Source organism: Acomys minous (assembly GCF_964271855.1).
Source record: "Acomys minous genome assembly, chromosome: 3".
Classification (NCBI taxonomy): Eukaryota; Metazoa; Chordata; class Mammalia; order Rodentia; family Muridae; genus Acomys; species Acomys minous.
Genome location: NC_140485.1, coordinates 136,244,435 through 136,263,257, shown reverse-complemented (window position 1 = coordinate 136,263,257; position 18,823 = coordinate 136,244,435). Strand labels below are relative to the sequence as shown.

Sequence of the window (18,823 nt, the reverse complement as noted above, 5' to 3'; positions counted from 1 at the left end):
CTCTGGGAGGAGTGAGAGGAAGGCTTTTTGCAGCTATGACGGTGGAGGTTTTCGGAGCACGAAGGGAAGGTGCAGTCACACAGGCTGCTGACTGTCCGGGTCCTAAAGGTACAGCTGCATCAGAAGCCCTTGTCCCAGCAGAGGAACAGACTGCCTGCCTCAGCCAAGCCCACTTCACTAGACACTGGAGGACCATGCTCCCTGACATCCCATGGAGTCTCAAGGACCCTGAGGGAATAACCCTTTCCGTCATTCCACCTCATTCTGTAGATACATGGAGAAGAAAGGGGGAGAGTTTTCTGAGGAGTCTGAAAAGCAAGGTGCATCCTGCATAGCATACAGCAAGACCCCCCAAACAGCTACAGGAAGACCACCAGACACAGAACTGGAAGCTGCGACTCACAGCGCTCGGAAGGTTCTCCCTCACACACAAGGCAAAGTAGGAGGCAAAGCACTTCAGTCCTCTCTTTGGTAAACACAGACTGTAAATGAAGGACTGTCAGGCAGAGTCACTGCTGTGTCCTAGCTAGGCCCTGGTCTACAGGAGAAAAGAAGAGTGCCCACTCGTCCCCTAGAAGGAGCTGCAGAGGAGGAGAGCAGTGGGGATGTGGGGCTGTTGATGGAGCCTTGAGGCCAACAGCGCCTGTGAAGCCTCCAAGTGTCCACGAGGACCTCTTCCCCTTGCTCTGGAACACAAAACAGCAGGCCCTTCAAGGCCTGTGGCGTCTTGGACATTGTTGAGGCTCAAGACGTAAGAGCCCCTGGAAACTATGTGCTAAACTGTACACACAACTTAGCAAAGGGAGGGAAGGGAAGGGAGGGAGGGGGAGGGAGGGGAGGGAGGGTCTAGTTTATTAAAGTCTATCAAGGAGGAATCTGGAAAAGATACACCTCTCTAAAGAATGCTGTTCTGTACCCAGCCATTCCCTTTGGGGAAGACAAACCCTGTTGGCCCACAGACAGGCTTGAATGCACATACGCTCTCACCCACCCCCACGCACACAGAACATGAAAAGGACAGCTAAGGCTGCATCCAACAAGGCATGTGGGCCGTAACAAGATTGTCTTCATCAAACCCTTAAAGCCCAGCAGCAAATGCTTAGCATCTTTAACACTAAGAACTCAGTATACCATGCACCAGAAAAGTTACTGTGTGTCTGTTCTGTCCCAGACACTGGCCTCAGAACTAGAGATAAAAGAACCACAAACAAAGTCATTCCTCTCCTAAAGCTGATTTCCTAAGGGGGAGGCGCAGGCAACATTGAACCCTAACACACAAATCTGGACAAGCCACACAGCCATCTAGCTCAGAGGAAAACCAAAACAGAAAGGCCAAAGGGCATGGGCAAGATGTGCAAGACGCCACGTGCAGGAAGGGCTGAGGACTCACCCCCAACTGTCATCGCTGGCACACACAAGGTAAATGTAAGTTTATGGTTGTTTACGTTTCTGACCAAACTGTTGGGAAGAACAAGTCATTTATTTGGGGGAGGGGGTTACAGGAGGCAAAGGGCTGTAGAAGGAACAGTGGTCAGGAGCACGGCTTTCACTGGTCAGGAGCACAGCTTTGTGTGTCAGTTTCAGGCCCCTGTGAGGCAGAGCAGAGGCCAAACAGGAAGGAGGGGAAGAGTCCCAGCTACAGGTGCACTGACAATCACTAGATACTCAATGCCATGACACCACAGACACACAGGAAGAGAATACACTGTGGTTTCATGTCCTGTCACAGAACAGGAGAGCAAAGCCCCAAAGCCGGGGTTGCCAGGGCCTAGGCTGGGAGGGGAAATGCTGGGCAAAGGAGATTGGAAAAATACGTTCAGGAGACCTACTATGCCACACAGTGACTGTGGTTAACAGACCGTGAAGGAAAACTGCAAAGGGGTATTAAAATTCTTCTAGCCGCAGAAGCATTATGTGAGCAGCGCACACCATAGTTAGCTGGATTCAGTCACTGCTAATGTCTTCATACTTCAAAGCATCATGGTATATGGGGCGACATATACAATTTTACCTGCCAATTTAAGCAGAAAAGGCACAAAACCACAGAGAGAGCTGTTTCAGAAAGTACTGAAATAAAGGTCTTATCTGGTGGGATAAATTCAAATGGTAACAGGAAGAAAAGGAGGAAAGACAGCCAGTGAGAGGATGCCCATGTGCTCAGATGCCAACAGAACCTCGAAAGGGCAAGGGAGAGAAACGGGGTGCCAGGCATGTGCGCACCAAAGGGAGGGCAACAGCCTGAGTCTATGGGAAGGCCGAGGAAAGGCTCATGCTGGGGGGAGGGTGTTTGAGTCTAGAAACCAACTCTATTTACAGAGAGAGCAAAGTGTCCTTAAAGTCATTTTAGTATGCCCTAAATTTTCCAGGAAAGAGACTACCCTGTGTATGAAGTAAAGACTGTGTTGCTTTGTTGAGAACCGTGCCAACAGGCTCTTTCCATCTTAGCAGAGAATACCACACTGATGTTCCTGCTGGAAATACAAGTCACATGGACACAAGCTCTCCTTTTGTGCTGTCAAGGGCACAGAGACTACACGGGAACACCAAACATCTGCACTAGGTTTCCAATGGCTGCGTCCAAGCACTTGATTTGTGCACAGTGACATTAAATACAACGCCTGTTATTTTTACTATATAGTTGGCATATTGTTCGGGTTACTTGAGATTCTGAAAGTTACTTATTTATATATGAATATTCTTTAAAATGAAGAAAAGGCCATTAGAAAAAAATTCACTATATTATGAGACACTTAAACCAGGCATAATGGAGCAAGCCTATAACCCAGCACTCAGGAGACTGAGCCAGGGGTAGCCTGAGTTTGAGGCTAGCCTGGACTAAATAACAAAACTATTTTAGTAAAAAAATAATAAGAAATGTGGGCCGTCTAGATTGCAGGGTTTTAAAGAATATAAGTGACAATATAAGTGACAGCAGACACTTAGGGAGATTAGTGTCTAGTGATGGGAGCCTCTGACCTGCCAGGCACACCTCTGCTCCCCCTGGAATGCCAGAGGCACTTGGAACACAGGAGGCCAGGCCAGAAAAGCTAGCTTTTGCTGTGGAGTTCAGCTTCTGGCTGGGTACTGTGCAAGGGACAGGTAAGTGAAGGGACAGAGGTCTGAGCTTGCAGATGGGAGGACAGCAAGGCCACTGGCTAGGGGGATATGAACCTACAGCAGAGAAGGGCAAAGTGGGGCTGGAGCAGGGGCAGGAAGAAAAAAAGCTCAGCTCCTTTGAGAATCAGCAACCACAGACTGACCACCACCAGGGTGTCCGGTCAAAATTAACACTTGCCCCTGTGGTGTGCAAAACCGCAGGAGGAGAACTTTACTGAAAGTGGTCCCAGAGGCCACATTACATGAACCTTCTCATCAATCTTGGCTTTGCTGCTGTTGTAGGACAACCAAACATTATGTCAGTGTGATGCAATAAACACACACACACACACACACACACACACACACACACACAGAGGCCTATTTGGTCAGTAATGATGGATAGTATCCAAACTAGCCTTCACAGGTGTTGGTTATTACTCGCAGGTGTAGCAGGTGAGAAAGCTGGAGGGAATATGGGGGAAGGCGAGTCTGCCTCTCATGTCTCCAAGCCTCAGTTGGTAGTCACTGCAAAGGCAAATGCGAGAGCCAGAGACGCCACAGGCATTCACGCAAAGGGGTCCTCTGAAGGTAAGGCAGGAACTCTTGGGGCCATCATACAACAGCCACAAATATGTACCACTCAAGCCAGTGGACCCTGCTGACAAAACACAGGAGACAGAAGAGCACGTTCGGCTACATCAAGACAAAACAACTAGTAGAGCACTCCATGGAACACGGACCCAGTTTCCCCATGTATCAAGGCACAGTCAGCAGAGGAAGAAAGGATGCTCTACATAAAAAATTAATAACTAAGTCAGTGGATTAGCCTTGTCTACACTCTGTTTGAAACAGACTACGTACAAGTCAAGACCAGCTGCTGATCTCTCAACAGGGCTAGTTCAGCAGATGCAAAGTTGAGAAATTTAGTACCTGGAGATGACGGCACCATCCAGGGGTGACATGTGTGTCCATGACTCCACTCTGAAGTCCTCTGAGGAAGGCATCCAACTGAGATGGACAGCCATGGGCCCTGAACCAGCTGACAAGCATTCGGTGACGTAACATGGTGGCAGTGCCTGTGTGCAGACTGTACAGTTCTGTTCATGTGCACAGTCAGAACATTTGTAAGAGAGAAACTCAAGATGAAGGATGAAAAAGTACCCAGAAGAGGTCAGTACTTAGAGATGAAGGGCCAAGCAAGGACCTTCTAGACCATCCTTCTGAGGAGACCGGCTCAGAACCCTGGCTGGCCTCCCTGGCAGCTCTTCCAGAAAACAAAGACAGGCCTCAGAGCTAGAAGGCAAAGGCAGTGCATATCAAAACTCAGCAACAATCCAAAGTGGGGTGCTTGAGTCTTGGACAAAAGGGTCTAAATACACTAAGCATGCACCTGAAAGGGGGAAAAAAACCATATCAGAAGTGTAGAAAGCAAGGCCTTATAGGGAGCAAAACAGTATGTATACATCATACACGCACACATATTAATGGAGAAGACAAAGACCAAAGATGCTCTAAGAAAGCTTTTTTCTTACATAGATGGCCTGAAAGTAGAAGACAAGATATCTAAGAGCTGAGAAGGGACAGGGTTAGGAGCTGAGGAATGTGACCGACAGCACTTACACATACAATGGAAGCATCAGAGCCCATGAATCTAAGCCATCCACTCGTGGTAACAAAAGGGTAAAAGGAAAGCAGCAGTTCAAACGCCTTAGCTATGGATGTTACAAAGACCATGCTAATAAGGACTATGGATTTATTTTAATAAAGTTATAGAATAAACAAAATAGCTCAATTCATAAATATAAGAATACTTACATGGGAACTCATTTGAGAAAAAGTTTATCACTGTTAAAATCACATACAAAAAATGGAATCACAAGATAAAAACTCAAGGGTAAAACAAAAGGTAAAAATTAAGAACTACTAATAAAATGTATTTTTAAAAAATTAAGAACTACATCATCTGCGATGTCTTTATAGACACCTGTGCAGAACAGACTATTCATTTTGAACACCACAAATTTTTCCAGGAAACTAGAAAGGGGATGAGCCTGCACATTCCTTACAGAGTTCCACAGACACCAGATCTTCCAGAAGATAATTACAGCTCAATCTCATTCACAAATACATGTGTAAGAAACTCAAACAGATGTCAGAAAACCGACTCCATCTGTGTGTGTGTGTGTTTGAGAGAGAGAGAGAGAGAGAGAGAGAGAGAGAGAGAGAGAGAGAGAGAGAGAATACATGTGTATATATACAAGGTATCTTTAGGCTGATTTAATACTCCCAGAAAAGAGGTTTGCACACCATAAAAACAAATTATACATGGAAAAAGAAAGAAAAGAAAGTTTCAGTTTCCATCATGAATAAGATACCATAGAAAGTTAAAAAAGTGGGACCATGCTTAGCCCAACAATGGGCAGCCACCAAAAGAGAGAAAAACACAGGTGAAGATTACTTTTACCTATGAAAGGCTAACAGCTTTCGTTTAATAGAGACTAACAAGACTGGTCTGTTGGTTTTCATCTAACAGTACAGTGGGAGAAGTCGGAGTGCAAAAGGGTAATTTATATTTTTAAATTTTAAATATTTTTAAGTAGCAAAACCTATGAAAAGCCAGTGACTAGAAAGAGAGCAGCAATGACAAGAGCTTACACCTGTCACCCAGAAAACCAAGGACTGTGCTCGCTGGTCACACCTACACACAGCAATGGTAGGAGAGAGGGTGGCTGTTAAAAGAATACAACTTAACATAACAGAAAGAGGGAAGGCCCTGGAATATTCCTAGTGGGGAGGGTGGTGCTTTAGAAGACCATAAGAGAAACGGAAACCTGCCTGAAGGAACGGTGCCGAGGAGGACCACACAGAGATGGTGCAGTGCTGTGAAGGAGGCGGCGGCCCGTGCTGAAGTGGCAGAGCGAGCATGTCGGGCCTCAAGACTGACTTCACACCCCTTCTCTACCCGTGTCAGCTGTCTTACTTTACTCCTCCTGCCAGCTATGAAAATATCAAGTCACCCACTTTTCCCCAGGGCCTTGAGAGCAGCTGACTGGGGACTGACTTTCACTGTCTAACCCTCTTACACACCACACCCGAGATGCGCGTTCCCTAGGCCAGCATCCTCCCTGGCCACACTCAGGATCACATGCTCCTGGCCTTCGTGGCAGGGCTTCAACTGTACAGTGTTCCCGTTGCTCTTCCACTTTTTTACTATTCCAAAGAAAATTCATGAAGGAGGATTGACACAACTACAAGAGGAACAAAAACTGACAAGTTTGTTAGAGGAAAACCAGTAAGACGTGAGAAAAGTTTAGGCTAGGCAAGGTGGCACATGCCTAATGCCCCAGCAAGATAGGAGAAGAGGCCTGAGCCACACAGTGAAACAGAAGTAGCCAAGACAATACAGACAAACAACTAGCAGACACCAAGCATCAGCAAACAGCAGAACAGAACGCCAAAAGGAAAGCACAGGACCTGGGAGAAACCAAACACCACACCTCAGGGAACTCAACAAACAACAGAAGGGACAGCTCCAGGCAACAGTAGGAATGCTGCTGCAAAAGTTAATTGTACGTACTTCTGAATCAAATCAAACATTTAATCGGTGACTTGAGTGAAGCCAGCAGATTTGCCATGCACAGTGTGGGCAGGCCAGATTCAAATAAAACACACACCGCACCTGCACCAGGCCCTTTGGGGTCTCCCGTCCACACACAAATTTTGGGTGTGTCACTCTCCATCCTTTTTGTTTGTTTTAAACACTCATTTATTTTGTGTACACATACGTTGTATAGCACAGCGCACATGCAGAGGTCGGAGAAAAACTCTTGGAAGTAACTTGTCTCCTTCTATCACTTGGGCCCTCGGGGACTAAACACCAGTTAGCAGATGTGATAGCAAGCACTCTGACCCACCCCACTGAGCCATCTCTCTGGCCCTACCATCCTCCCTTCCTACAAAAAAATCAAACCAGTTTCCTGGGGAGGCCATCAGAATGTACAGAATTTTCATAAATCAATTTTAAAACGGAACTGTGATGAGTCAAGATTAAGAGACATGAATTTACAGCCCAGAAAAAGGCAAACAGAAATGCTTTGACACTGAGACATCCAGCTTCACCTCCCAGGAAGCCGTGCGCGGCACTAACAACAAGTGAGGAACAGCACTTCCGCAGGCACGGTGGGTACAGACCGAGGCTCCCTCCAAGGCAGGCCATCTGGCGACACTGTCTAGAGGAGGAAACACACCCACCCTCTGACACTGAGTGCTGCCAGTAACAACTACCCTACTGATACTGTTGTCTACCTAGAGACAACGCATACACAGGTTATAAGACCAATGTTGTTGAACTATGAACAACAGGTTAAATACATAATGATATGTCTATAAAACCCAATAGTGCTTAAAGGAATGCAAAGAGCTCTAGAAAATATATTTGAGTGAAAAAATAAAAGAGTAACAAAGAGTAACAAATATATATATATACATGTGTGTGTGTGTGTGTGTGTGTGTGTGTGTGTGTGTGTGTGTATTACAGTATGCCTCGACTGTACAAAGAGGGCAGAAGTTACAACATGAGCCATCATGGTTAAAATACATTATTTCTTATCATATGCTTCGCTACGTTCAAATCCGTAATGGTGACAACAACAGCAAAAGGAAACCCTAAGCTAAGTACATTAAAATAGTATTTATGAAAACAGGTTCTGCCTGTGGCATACGGTCAATATTTTAAAATGGAGGATATTTATTAATTGACTAATTGCCATCAGTGAGCACTTCATAAAGGAAGTCCTGAGAAATGACAGGTACTCAGGGTCCTTAGTCAAACTGGTTTTACAATTGAGATTCTTCTGACACATGAGAGTAAGATGGGCACTGCATTGTCCACGTGAGTGTTTGGATGGAGTGACAGGACACCCCATGCCCACAGATGAACCCAATAAGGGTCTCAACACCCTCACAAAGCCTATGACCTTATCTATCAAGATCCAGACTCAAAGAGAGCTGATATCACTGTAAGAGGGAGATGTGACGACTGAAGTGCCGTACACCCCCACTTCCATGAACCCTAGATTGGCTGCTCACATTTTTAAAACATACACATGTGGAAGGGAGGACCATACACCAGCTTCGCTCTCTCTTGTGGTTTTAATATGCTTTCTTTAAAGTCATAAACTCCCTTTACAAGTCTACAATCAAAGTCATGTGGCAATGGACTCCTGCAAATCCCAAGATACACTTTAAAATATACTCCATTAAAATTGAGGTCCATGGGGCTGGAGAAACATCTCAAGTAGCTAAGGGCACCTGCTGCTCTTTAAGGAGAGGAGTTAGATTGCCAGCACCACATAAGGCAGCTCACGACCACCTGTAACGCAAGCTCCAGGCAGGATCTGACTCCTCTATAGACACCTGCACTCCTGTATGAACAGCTGTAAGACACCCACATACACATAATTAAAAATAATACAAAAAATTTTTTGCATGTATAAGCTATACATATTTACATATTTAAATTAAGGTCAGAAATCTATGCATGTCGTAAAGAAGCACTTAGAAATTGAAAAGGTTCATGTCGCCCATACTCATCTTCTTACCACACCCAGCCCACAAAAGAGAAAGAGAGGGCAGGGCACCAGATGAGGGCGGAAAGAGCTGTGCCCTTCATGGAGGGCCAGCAGGCTCAGAGGTGTGTCTGCACTCAGCACGCACTCGCAACTCCCCACAGCTGCTCCTTCCACTCAAGAGCAATCATCTACAGCAAAACGAAGCAGAATCATCTCACCAAATACGTATGTATTTCATATTATTCTTCTCAATTATGTAAGCTGAAATATATGGCCCAATAACAAACATTATTCATTTCTGTTACGTTTGTGTATTTGTGTGTGCACATGTGTGGAGGTCAGAAGGCACACTGTGGGAGTCTACTTTCTTTCTATCTTGAGTCCTGGGGATTAGACTGTGGCATTCGGTGGCCCTTCACCTGTGCAGCCATCTCAGCTGCCTTCAAAACAAGTGTTTAATTAGTCTAATTCCAACCAGAAACTGCATGTGCCTGGGAGAGCACAGTCCTGACACGCAGGAGATCTGGAGCAGGGCGATCCACCGTTTGAGACCATGTTGGGACACACAATGAGACGCCCCTCAAAATAAAAGTGAGAAGGAAGAGGGATCCAGGCAGGAAAGGAAAGACCCAGAAACTGTGTAATTAGGCACAGTGGCCATTCTGTTTGTATGCTGGCCTGCTGTAACTGAAGTGAGCCCTGTTTGTGAGCATCTTTCAGAAGAATAACACTCCAAGGCAACCATGTTTCCATACTGTCACACTTAACATTCAAACTAAAAAGGTCAAGATAAAAGGCCAACTAGCACGGGTCACATGACCTGCAACCCCTCCTGATGGAGCTTCACCAAAGTGGAAAGGCGCCTCTGGCAAAGATTTAAAACACAAATATGAACATGAAATGAGTGACACTTTCTGATGCCGCCAGTCAGTAATGCAAACAGATATTAAAAGTCATTCTTCAGTCTTCAATTTCACATGTGTAGGATGTGGTAAGGGGAGGAGAGAGGGAGGGGGCTGAGAGAGAGGAGGGGTTAAGAGTATAGTTTTGCATTTTTCTCAAAAGTATATTTCCCACTGGGCCGTGGTGGCGCACACCTTTGATCCCAGAGCTCAGGAAGCAGAGGCAGGAAGATCTCTGTGAGTTTGAGGCCAGGCTGGTCTCAGAGTGAGTTCCAGGCCAGCCAGGGCTACACAGAGAAACTCTGTCTTGAAACACCAAAGGGGGGAAAAAGTACAAGAAGTACACCCTCCCACCAACATGGCAAAATAACTCTTAAAGGGCAGAGGCTTTTCAGAGTGCAATCAGCCTCTGAAAACATGCCTGGAGGAGAAAAACAGACCTACCATGCTCACCTGCTGTGGCTGGTACCTCTGCTGGGACTGCTGCTGCAGGTACTGCGCCTGGGGCGGGAGGTGCGGGGGCTGTGGTTGCTGGTTGTAATATGGCTGCTGGCCTTGCTGGCAGTAACCACTCACACCTTGCTGTCCATACTGCGGTGGCATCTGTCAGAAAGTCACACAGAACAAATGAGGAACCAACCGAAGGTGTGCAAGTGAATGAACGCAAATACAGCTTTAATTCCATCTTGTGCAGAGTTCTCAACTCAGTGCTTTGCATCTGTCTTCATTAGATAAACAGACTTACACACTATCAGTGAAATCAAGAGATGATGTGACACTGCTCCAAAACCCTCTTTTATCAGGTAGCAAGTATTGATACAATCACGAAAGTCTAGTGGCAGGGGGCGTTCCCTGACACTGACATTCAAAATGTTCCTGCTAAGAAAGCCAAAGGGGCATTGCATTAACTCCATCCCCACACAAGCAAACTCCAGTGAGTTCACACAGCCCAGGCTGACTCATTCATAGACTATAGGAAGGCTGTGTGGTGTGGTGTGCATGCTTCCAAGTCAGATCACCCCAGCTATGTTTCTAACCGAGGTGGGTTGCTGACATTAGTGCTTCCCCTTACTAACTTACAAAGGGAAAGTGCACCCCATTATCACCAAACAAAAGCCTCTCATCTTAAATCCCTCAAAGGCCCAAGTGTAGAAAGCTGGACCCACTCACTGTGAAGCCTTTGGGACAGTGGGACTCCAACCTTTCCCACTCGTTTCTGTTTGCTGTCCGTGCAGTAATTGGCTTTCTATACCATGAGCTCCTACCATGATGTGCTGCCTGTCAAGGCCCCCAGCTTCAGGGCCAGCCAGTCATGATGGCTGTACACTCAAAACTGGGAGCCCAAGAAACTCTTTCTATTTGAGAGCACTACCTCAGTTTCTGTCACATTAACGGAAAGCTAATACATGAAGGACATTAAGCCTATCAATTAATACCACCCCAAATGTGCTCTTGAAGGATGCATGCCCAACAGAAAGTAGTTGTCTCAGTTGACAGAACAGGCAAAAATAAAGAATAGTGCCTGGCAAATACCAGAGCTAGACCAAGCCAGCAGAAACCAACCTTCTCCGCCAGAGCCAGAAACTCCTAAGTCACTCCTGAGGACTGTCCTTCCTCATGCAAAAAAATACACCGTCACAGTGTTTTCTAGCTTCTTTCAAAGTGACCCCCCCAACACACACTTAATAGAGATCTTTTTGTGCCCCACCCCCAGTTGGGAGAGCAGGAAAGACACAGAAAAACAAAAATCAGGCAATGGGTGAGCTGGCTGCTCAGATGAAGTCATCCTGTTAATGACACCACAATATGGTCCACGAGAGAACTCCAGGAAGTTCAGCCCCATGAGCCCACACACTACGAAACCGGAGGACCAGATCCACATTTATGAGCCAGAGTATCTACAAAACACTTAGCAAGAAAAAAGAAGTGATAAAGTAATTTTTTAAAAATACTAAAAAGTTTAACTGAGACAATGCACTAATTCATAGCACACAATGAAGGGAAATTAATGCAGAAAGAAAGAAAAAAAAGGAAGGAAGAAAGAAAGAAAGAAAGAAAGAGAAAGAGACAAAAAAGAAAAGAAAATGAAAACTAATGCTCCTGTTTCATTCAATCCAGGCCAATTATTTTTCAAAACCTCTCTGCAACTACCAAAGTAAGGTCAAATCCTTTGTATACAGGCTTCCTACCACACAGAACGCAGGCTGCTACAGCCAGACTCTCCACACTGCTGAAACCTTTGCTTTATTTATCCTACAGTTTGCTACTTCACAAGGAATGAAGTCAGGCCACCCAATGCCCATGAAGCGCAGCTCCAATGCCAGAGCAGCCCACACCAGGACAGGCACAGCCCCTTCCCACACTGCCCCAGAGTGTCTGAGGAGTAAGGCTCAGTCAACAGAGCTAGCAAACCCCTAGGAGCTGAGCTGACTCGGTGTCTTACCGAAGCTCACATACATGTGAAAGTGGTATTTGAAGGAGGGGGCTCTGTCTTCCAAGCAAGACATATGCTAGGAGCCTTCCTACATGAGAACAAATCCATACCATCATCTGTCTGTCACACAAGCACGGCAGGAAACTGGGCTACATCCTGAATGCACGCTGTTTCGTAATCTGGACACCATGTTGGTGCTCACACCGAGGCTGCTGCTCCTTCCCAAAAAAACAAGCTGCAGCCAGTGCAGCACTAAGCACTAAGTGCGACTTTAAGAACCAACTTCTCAATATGGTAAGTAATTGTCTACTGCGGAACTAAGGCTCAATTCTTCAATGGTTAATTAGTTTTGTTTTGACTGGTTTAGAAATGGAGCTTTCAAACATCCACTACATGCTTTTTCAGAGTTCTTGTATGAAATACCACTATTATGAAACTGACCTTCCTGGAGCCCACTGTCGCCTCCGCGGTACGTGGCCACCAGGCACTCAGTAAGTACCCTCACTCCTTCTCAGCCTTATCTGGCCCTGGTGTGATTCATCAGTACTTTTGTGGTGCTCACAGAGAAGCCTGTGCACACTGCTGAAGTGACAAAAGACTAGAGACGTCCATGAGGAAAAAAAAAAAACCTGCAAACTCCACGTTGGCTCCTCAGATTCTTGGGACGATCACTTCTAACCCTGTTTGGCATCAACTCTGATATGCATGTGAGACCAACAGTATCATGAGCCACATGCCAGGGCTATTGGCACTTCTGCCTCAGGTGCTATCAGGCCCAGAGCAGCCAAGTTTATCACTATCATCCTCCTCAGGCCTGACAGACTTACGTTACCACGAGGCCAATGACTGATTCCGCTGTGTGGTCAGTGTAGCAGCGTGGTCTGCTGCTTTGGGTCTGATTGTTACCTATGTTGCTCCCTGAGGTCTGTTTGTCGTCTTTTAGGAGCAGACACTCACACACTCCAAGTACTGCTGTGTAACTCTGCCTCCCTGATTGGCTGAACAAAACACCTACACCTGGGCAGGGCAGACGTAAAGGGCGGAGCTAAGGCTTGCGGACTTTGGAGGCAGAAGGACCACTGGAGAGAGAGACAAGTACCAGAGGGAAGAGAAGGCGCAGGGCCACCATGGGTCACTGGTTAGCATGGAGAGAAGCACGCGGCTGCTTCAGAGTGGACGGAGGAAAGCAGCCCAGATGAAAACATAAGCAAGTGTTTACGGAATTATGGATGGGAAGTAAGAGTAATTGGTATGGGATTTGGGGGCTGGGAGATAAGTTTCGGGGGTTAATATCTGTCCAGCCCCAGGGAAAATAAGGCTTATCTAAAATCCATCAGGACTCTGTGTCTTTTATTGATATGGTTGTGAGTTAATAATAACCACTGTAATATTTGTAGGCTTTTAATAATAAACTTTATCAGCTATTTTTATTTACTACAACAGGTCAGCCTTAGACTCTGTGCATTATTTGCTCCCACACCAAAGCCTTGCCCTTGGCAAAGGACCTCACAGCAAAGTTATCTGATGAATAAGTGTTGGTCAATGGGTTAGAGAGGCAGCTATCAGCATGTAAAAGTTAAACTCAGCAAATGCAATCACCTGTGCCAAGCACCAGATCTGGAACCCAGATTCACTCCATCCACCAGGAGAAGCCGGTGCAGCACCCGACACCCAAACCGGCTAACCATGAGTCATTAGTGCAAGGGCATGCCCAGAGCTTCCAGTCCACGGCCAGTCTATAAGGAATGTCGCTGAACTAAGCTAATGAGAACTCTCCAGAAAACGTCTGGGACCAAATCTTTTCTCGACTTTAAAAGGACTCAATTTCATTCATTTCTAGACACTCTCTACTCAAAGCATAAACACACAAAGTAACAACTTCTCTTTAGAAAGCTGAATGCTTCCCTGTGTTCCACTGGAGAGAGAAGGTGGCCCAGGAGCTGATGCACATGCCTCAGTGTTCTCTCCAGGAAACTATCCCAATAAGAGACAAGAGTTTTAATCTGGGGGGGTGGAGGGGAGGGTGAGCCCTGGACCCTGTGTTTCACTTTACCATGCCCTGGCCTTTCTCCTCATCCTCCAAAATTAATGAATCCTCTTTTCTTCTGCTTCTTCACTGACACCGTGACCCACAGGCCCCTTTGCACAAGCAGCTCTGACACATGACGCAGCTCCTGGCAGGCCCTGTCCCAGTTATCAGGACAGCACCCTAACTGGCATGAGAGGCAAACAGGAAAAGCCAACTGTTAGAACCTTGTAATTGAGCTTTATATTATAGTGAGAACGGTGGCACAAAACCTACACAACAACGTCAAAACACACATACCAGAACTTTCCAACTCTAAAAATACTGTGTTAGGTCAAAGAGAAAGCAAGAAAAGCTTAGCATGGCATCACGCCATTTGTATGTGCTGTGTGTTAGTTATGAACTCACCTGTGGTACCTGTATAAAACGCCCATGGAAAAGGAAATATCTGACCCCTTCTGTGAAGGGCAGGGGTGCAATTTCAGCCTTCACAAGGGAGATGTGAGGCCGAGAGGGGATCTCAGGAGTATTTGCCTAGCAAGTATTGGGCCCTGCGTTCTGTTCCTAGTGGGGAAAAAAGAGCAGAGGGAAAGAAGAAAAGGGGAACAGGATGATGGTTGGGGGGACAGGATGAATGTGAGTGGGGAGAAGTGGAGGGAAGAAGAAGGAATACAGATGTGGTAACATCTGTAATCTCAGTGTAGGTACATCAAATATTTGTTTCTATGGAAACAAGTGCTTCCGCACTTTTCCTTATGCTTAAATTAAATTTTAAAATAAAGATTGTGCCTCCAACCCATACCCTTCCCTACCTAAAAGGAAGAGGGTGTGGCAATAGCACACAGCGGCATGGGATGGGGGGTCCTAGAGCCCTCTGGAAAGGATTAGCTTGGGACAGGGCTCTTCTGTGGCCTTAGCCACTAGTAGGAGTCCAAGGGCTGCTAAATCTTAGGCCAACATTTTCCCGTGTCTCTTACATGGGATACTAATCCTTCAGGGCATCTCAGGAAATCAGTTCTATGATGAACAGAGTCTGTAAAATAAGTAGGCTGCAAAAATAAAGCATATAACATAAGCACACTGAAGGAACCAGAAATCCTTGTAAAACCTGTCCACCCTGGATCAAGAACCTCACACAGCTACATGACCTAGGTGCACCCCACCCCAGAGCTGCATACCTCACGGGCCTTTCCGGCAGAAGTCTTCAGTATGTACAGACTACTCACCCGAAGACAGTGAAGAACATCCACTGTCCAAGCCTCCCAGCACCGATTAGATACCACAGCCATGACCCCATGAGCCTTGGCCTTGAGCTAAATAAGAGCCCTGGCAAACTGTCCTCCAAAGCAGCTTGTGAAACACTTGAAAGAGCTAAGACAGCTCAACTCAAGTGAGCATTGCCACCCTAACACTGAGACACTCACTGCCCAGCTTCCACTGAGGACGCCTTACCCTTGCACACCTCAATCAGTTCATACCTGCTTTTGCAGGAAGGCAAGTTGCAACCAGAGAGAAAACAGACTGCCCCACACAAGCTCATTTGTGAGGTGAGTGAGTTTGCTCCTGTTCCTCACTCCATACCAAAGACCTACTCCTCTCTTCCACCATGCTAGGATGTGCACGAAGTTTAGCATCTTCCCGTTCCCCCTCCCTCCCTCTTTCACCCTATCCCCCTCCCCTAGTCCTGTGACAGAAGCATCTTAAGGATTTCTAGAGTACAGCGCAGTGACACTCAGTACAATCAAGGTGCTGTGCAAACGTCAGCACAGCCTGTCCTAGCTTGCTTACTACTGCTGAGATTGACATCGTGAACAAAAGCAGCTGGGGGTGGGCCAGGGGCTGACATGCCACAGTCTACCATGAAGGAAGTCAGGGCAGGAACCTAGAGACAGGAACTGAAGCAGAGGTCATGGAGGAACGCCGCTTGCTCCCCACAGCTCATTCAACTTGCCTTTTGTTTTGTTTTTTCAAGGCAGGGTTTCTCTGTGTAGCCTTGGCTGTCCTGGACTTGCTTTGTAGACCAGGCTGGCCTCAAACTCACATCATATCACCTGCCTCTGCCTCTGCCTCTGCCTCCCGAGTGCTGGGATTAAAGGTGTGCACCACCACACCCGGCTCTCAGCTTGCTTTTTAATACAACCCAGGACCACCTCGGTGCCCTGGGGTAGCACCACAGTGGGCTGGGCCCTAGCACATCAATCATTAATCATGAAAATGCCCCACAGCCTTGCCTACAGGCCAATCCTCAACTCAAGTTCCCTCTTCCCAAATGACAGCAGCTGCGTCAGGCGAACCAGCAAGCCAGCAGGCATGCTGTCCATCCAGGTTCCATCACCCATGCCACCCTGACTCCTGCTCTCCCTGCTGCCGGCCGCTGTTCTGCACTCAACTCTGCAAGCCTGGGTATGCTTGCTTCTCTCCTAGGAGGGAAAACACACTAATATGTATACGCCGGTGGCTTATTTCCCTTCTGGTCAAGGTTCTAAGAGCCATTCAATGTATACAATTTATATAATGTATACAATGTATACGGATTTCACTTATCCGTAGATTCCCAGGTTGGTTGTTCCCTGGCAGTGGGTTCTGTGTGTGGTGCTGTTCTGAACATGGCCTTCAAGGCATCCATGCAGAAGTGGGACTGCTGGAGCCTCTGAGGGTCGTTGGCTTAGAACCCTGAGGACCTGCATGCGGCTGTACACAGTAGTGCGACCATGGCACATTCTTTGATGCCCAGAAAGTTTTCACTTTTCAATGCTGTGGTTGTTGCCTATGGTTTCGGTGTTCTATCCAAGAAGTCCCTGCCATGAAAGTGGTCTTCTGTGGTTTCTTCTAGAGTGTTGCAACTTTCCTAGCCTGAAGTCTTTTTCAGCTCTTACATCTAGAGGTCTGTCTTCCATTAAGAGTTGATTTTTGAATAGGGGTATTCAATTCAGATGCAGGGTACAATTCCATTCTTCAGAAAGCTGCTTCGCCTACTGTTCTTTCTGGTTCTAAGTGAGTTTAGCATTTGCACTTTTAGAACGACACTCAAAGAAAGACAGTAGAAAAACTAAATGCATGCACACTCAACACACTGCTCTGTCCACATGAGATCACAGAACTCACGCAAACAGTCACAGGACAGGAGAGACTACAAGGGACACAGAGAGCTTTCTGGGAATGGTGAAAGTATTCGTAATTTGTGGATAGTTTCATGAAAACTTGGACATTTGTCAAAACCCATCAAATTGTACGTTAAGTTAAAATTTGGGCATTATAATGTATGTAAATTATACCTTAAAATATTGTGAAACTACGAATCTACATCTAATAGTGAAAAGGTATTGAAACTGTTGACCTCACATTTTTACTGTTCTATGTGCCATTTTAATACACATATACTTAACATATTCAAGCTAGATGATTAATGGTGGTTTTTCAGGTTTTCTCTTCACACAACAAAAATTACAGAGCAATTGAACACACTGAAATAATTATCACTTCTATTCAAACAAAAAGACAAGTCTCTAAGCTAGGACACAATGTGTAGAGAAGCAACATCTTTTTTACTTGAATTCTGTCTCTAGGTACTTATCTTAAGGGAAAAAAATGAAGCAAGTAAGCAAACATTTGCACAGCTGGGAGTTTACTTATGCCTGCTGAAAATGTAGAAACAGCCTAAAAATCCCAATGTCCATCAAGAGGAGACTCACTAAAGAGAGGGAGGAGTCAAAACATGACAGCCACTGAACAATAGTGACCACAGACTGATAAGGAGCTCGGTCCATATGCCTCTGAGCCGGGGCTTAATGCTACCAAGCTGAAAAGCAATGCACAATGCTGTTTTCATATGAAAATCTGAAGATGCACATGTGTGAAGAATTAACTATCTACAGAATATGCCAATATTATCAAACCCTTAACTTGAGTCAAGTCTTTTTCACAATTATAAAACAAAATGCAATTCATTTCTGATTATCTACTACTGCTGTCTGTTAAGAGTCAACAAAAAAGTACACTGTAGCAATTTACTTTTAATAGCAGATATCACTATGTTTTGCTTTTCATTAATAGATGTAGGCCTTTCCAGGGAAAACCTACACAATGGAAAGGCAAAAAATAAATTCTGAAGCAAATTCTGCTGGCTTCTGAGTTCACAGAACTCTCAAATATTTTCCATGCATGAGAGAAACTAAAATCCCCACACAGCAAGAAACCCAGACACACTCAGCTGACACACAGCTGAGCCAGCTGCAGGAGTGAGTGTGCGGTGTCAACAAGTCCACCCAAAATGAGGGTGCTGAAAGGCAGCGCTGTTCATCAGGGCAAGCCTTACAAGTGTCCCCTCCACCGCTGTTCACCAGGGCAAGCCTCACAAGTGTCCCCTCCGCTGCTGTTCACCAGGGCAAGCCTCACAAGTGTCCCCTCCGCCACTGTTCACCAGGGCAAGCCTCACAAGTGTCCCCTCCGCCACTGTTCACCAGGGCAAGCCTCACAAGTGTCCCCTCCGCCACTGTTCACCAGGGCAAGCCTCACAAGTGTCCCCTCGTCCGCTGCTTCAGCCAAGTCCCCAACTCAGGCTAATCAACAACATAGGTGCTTTTCTCCCCTCCAGGTTTTTTTTTTTTTAAATTAATAATAATCCTGTCCTAAAGCTCATAAGGAGAAACTATTCCAAAATCCCTCAAACTAGTTCTTTATGCTTGAAAAATAACCCATAACAAATGTGCACTGTGTTCATCATACACACTGCGCACATGCACATAAGCCTAGCTTCTTCCAATCCTGTTCAGCTTCTCTTTAAGAGCAGGAC

General features: G+C 46.0%; 1 protein-coding gene across 7 annotated transcripts in view; it reads right to left on the bottom strand.

The window, feature by feature from the left end:
- The window catches only part of ARID1B (AT-rich interaction domain 1B), a 356,628-nt gene that overhangs the window by 237,120 nt on the left and 100,685 nt on the right, over positions 1–18,823 (bottom strand). For 4 of the 7 annotated variants that reach the window (XM_084777436.1, XM_084777433.1, XM_084777431.1 and 1 more), the window contains exon 3: positions 10,016–10,174. In XM_084777436.1, the coding sequence (XP_084633562.1) occupies positions 10,016–10,174 (159 nt within the window). The remainder of the gene's footprint in view (positions 1–10,015; positions 10,175–18,823) is intronic. The other 3 variants (XM_084777437.1, XM_084777432.1, XM_084777435.1) reach the window with 1 other exon arrangement.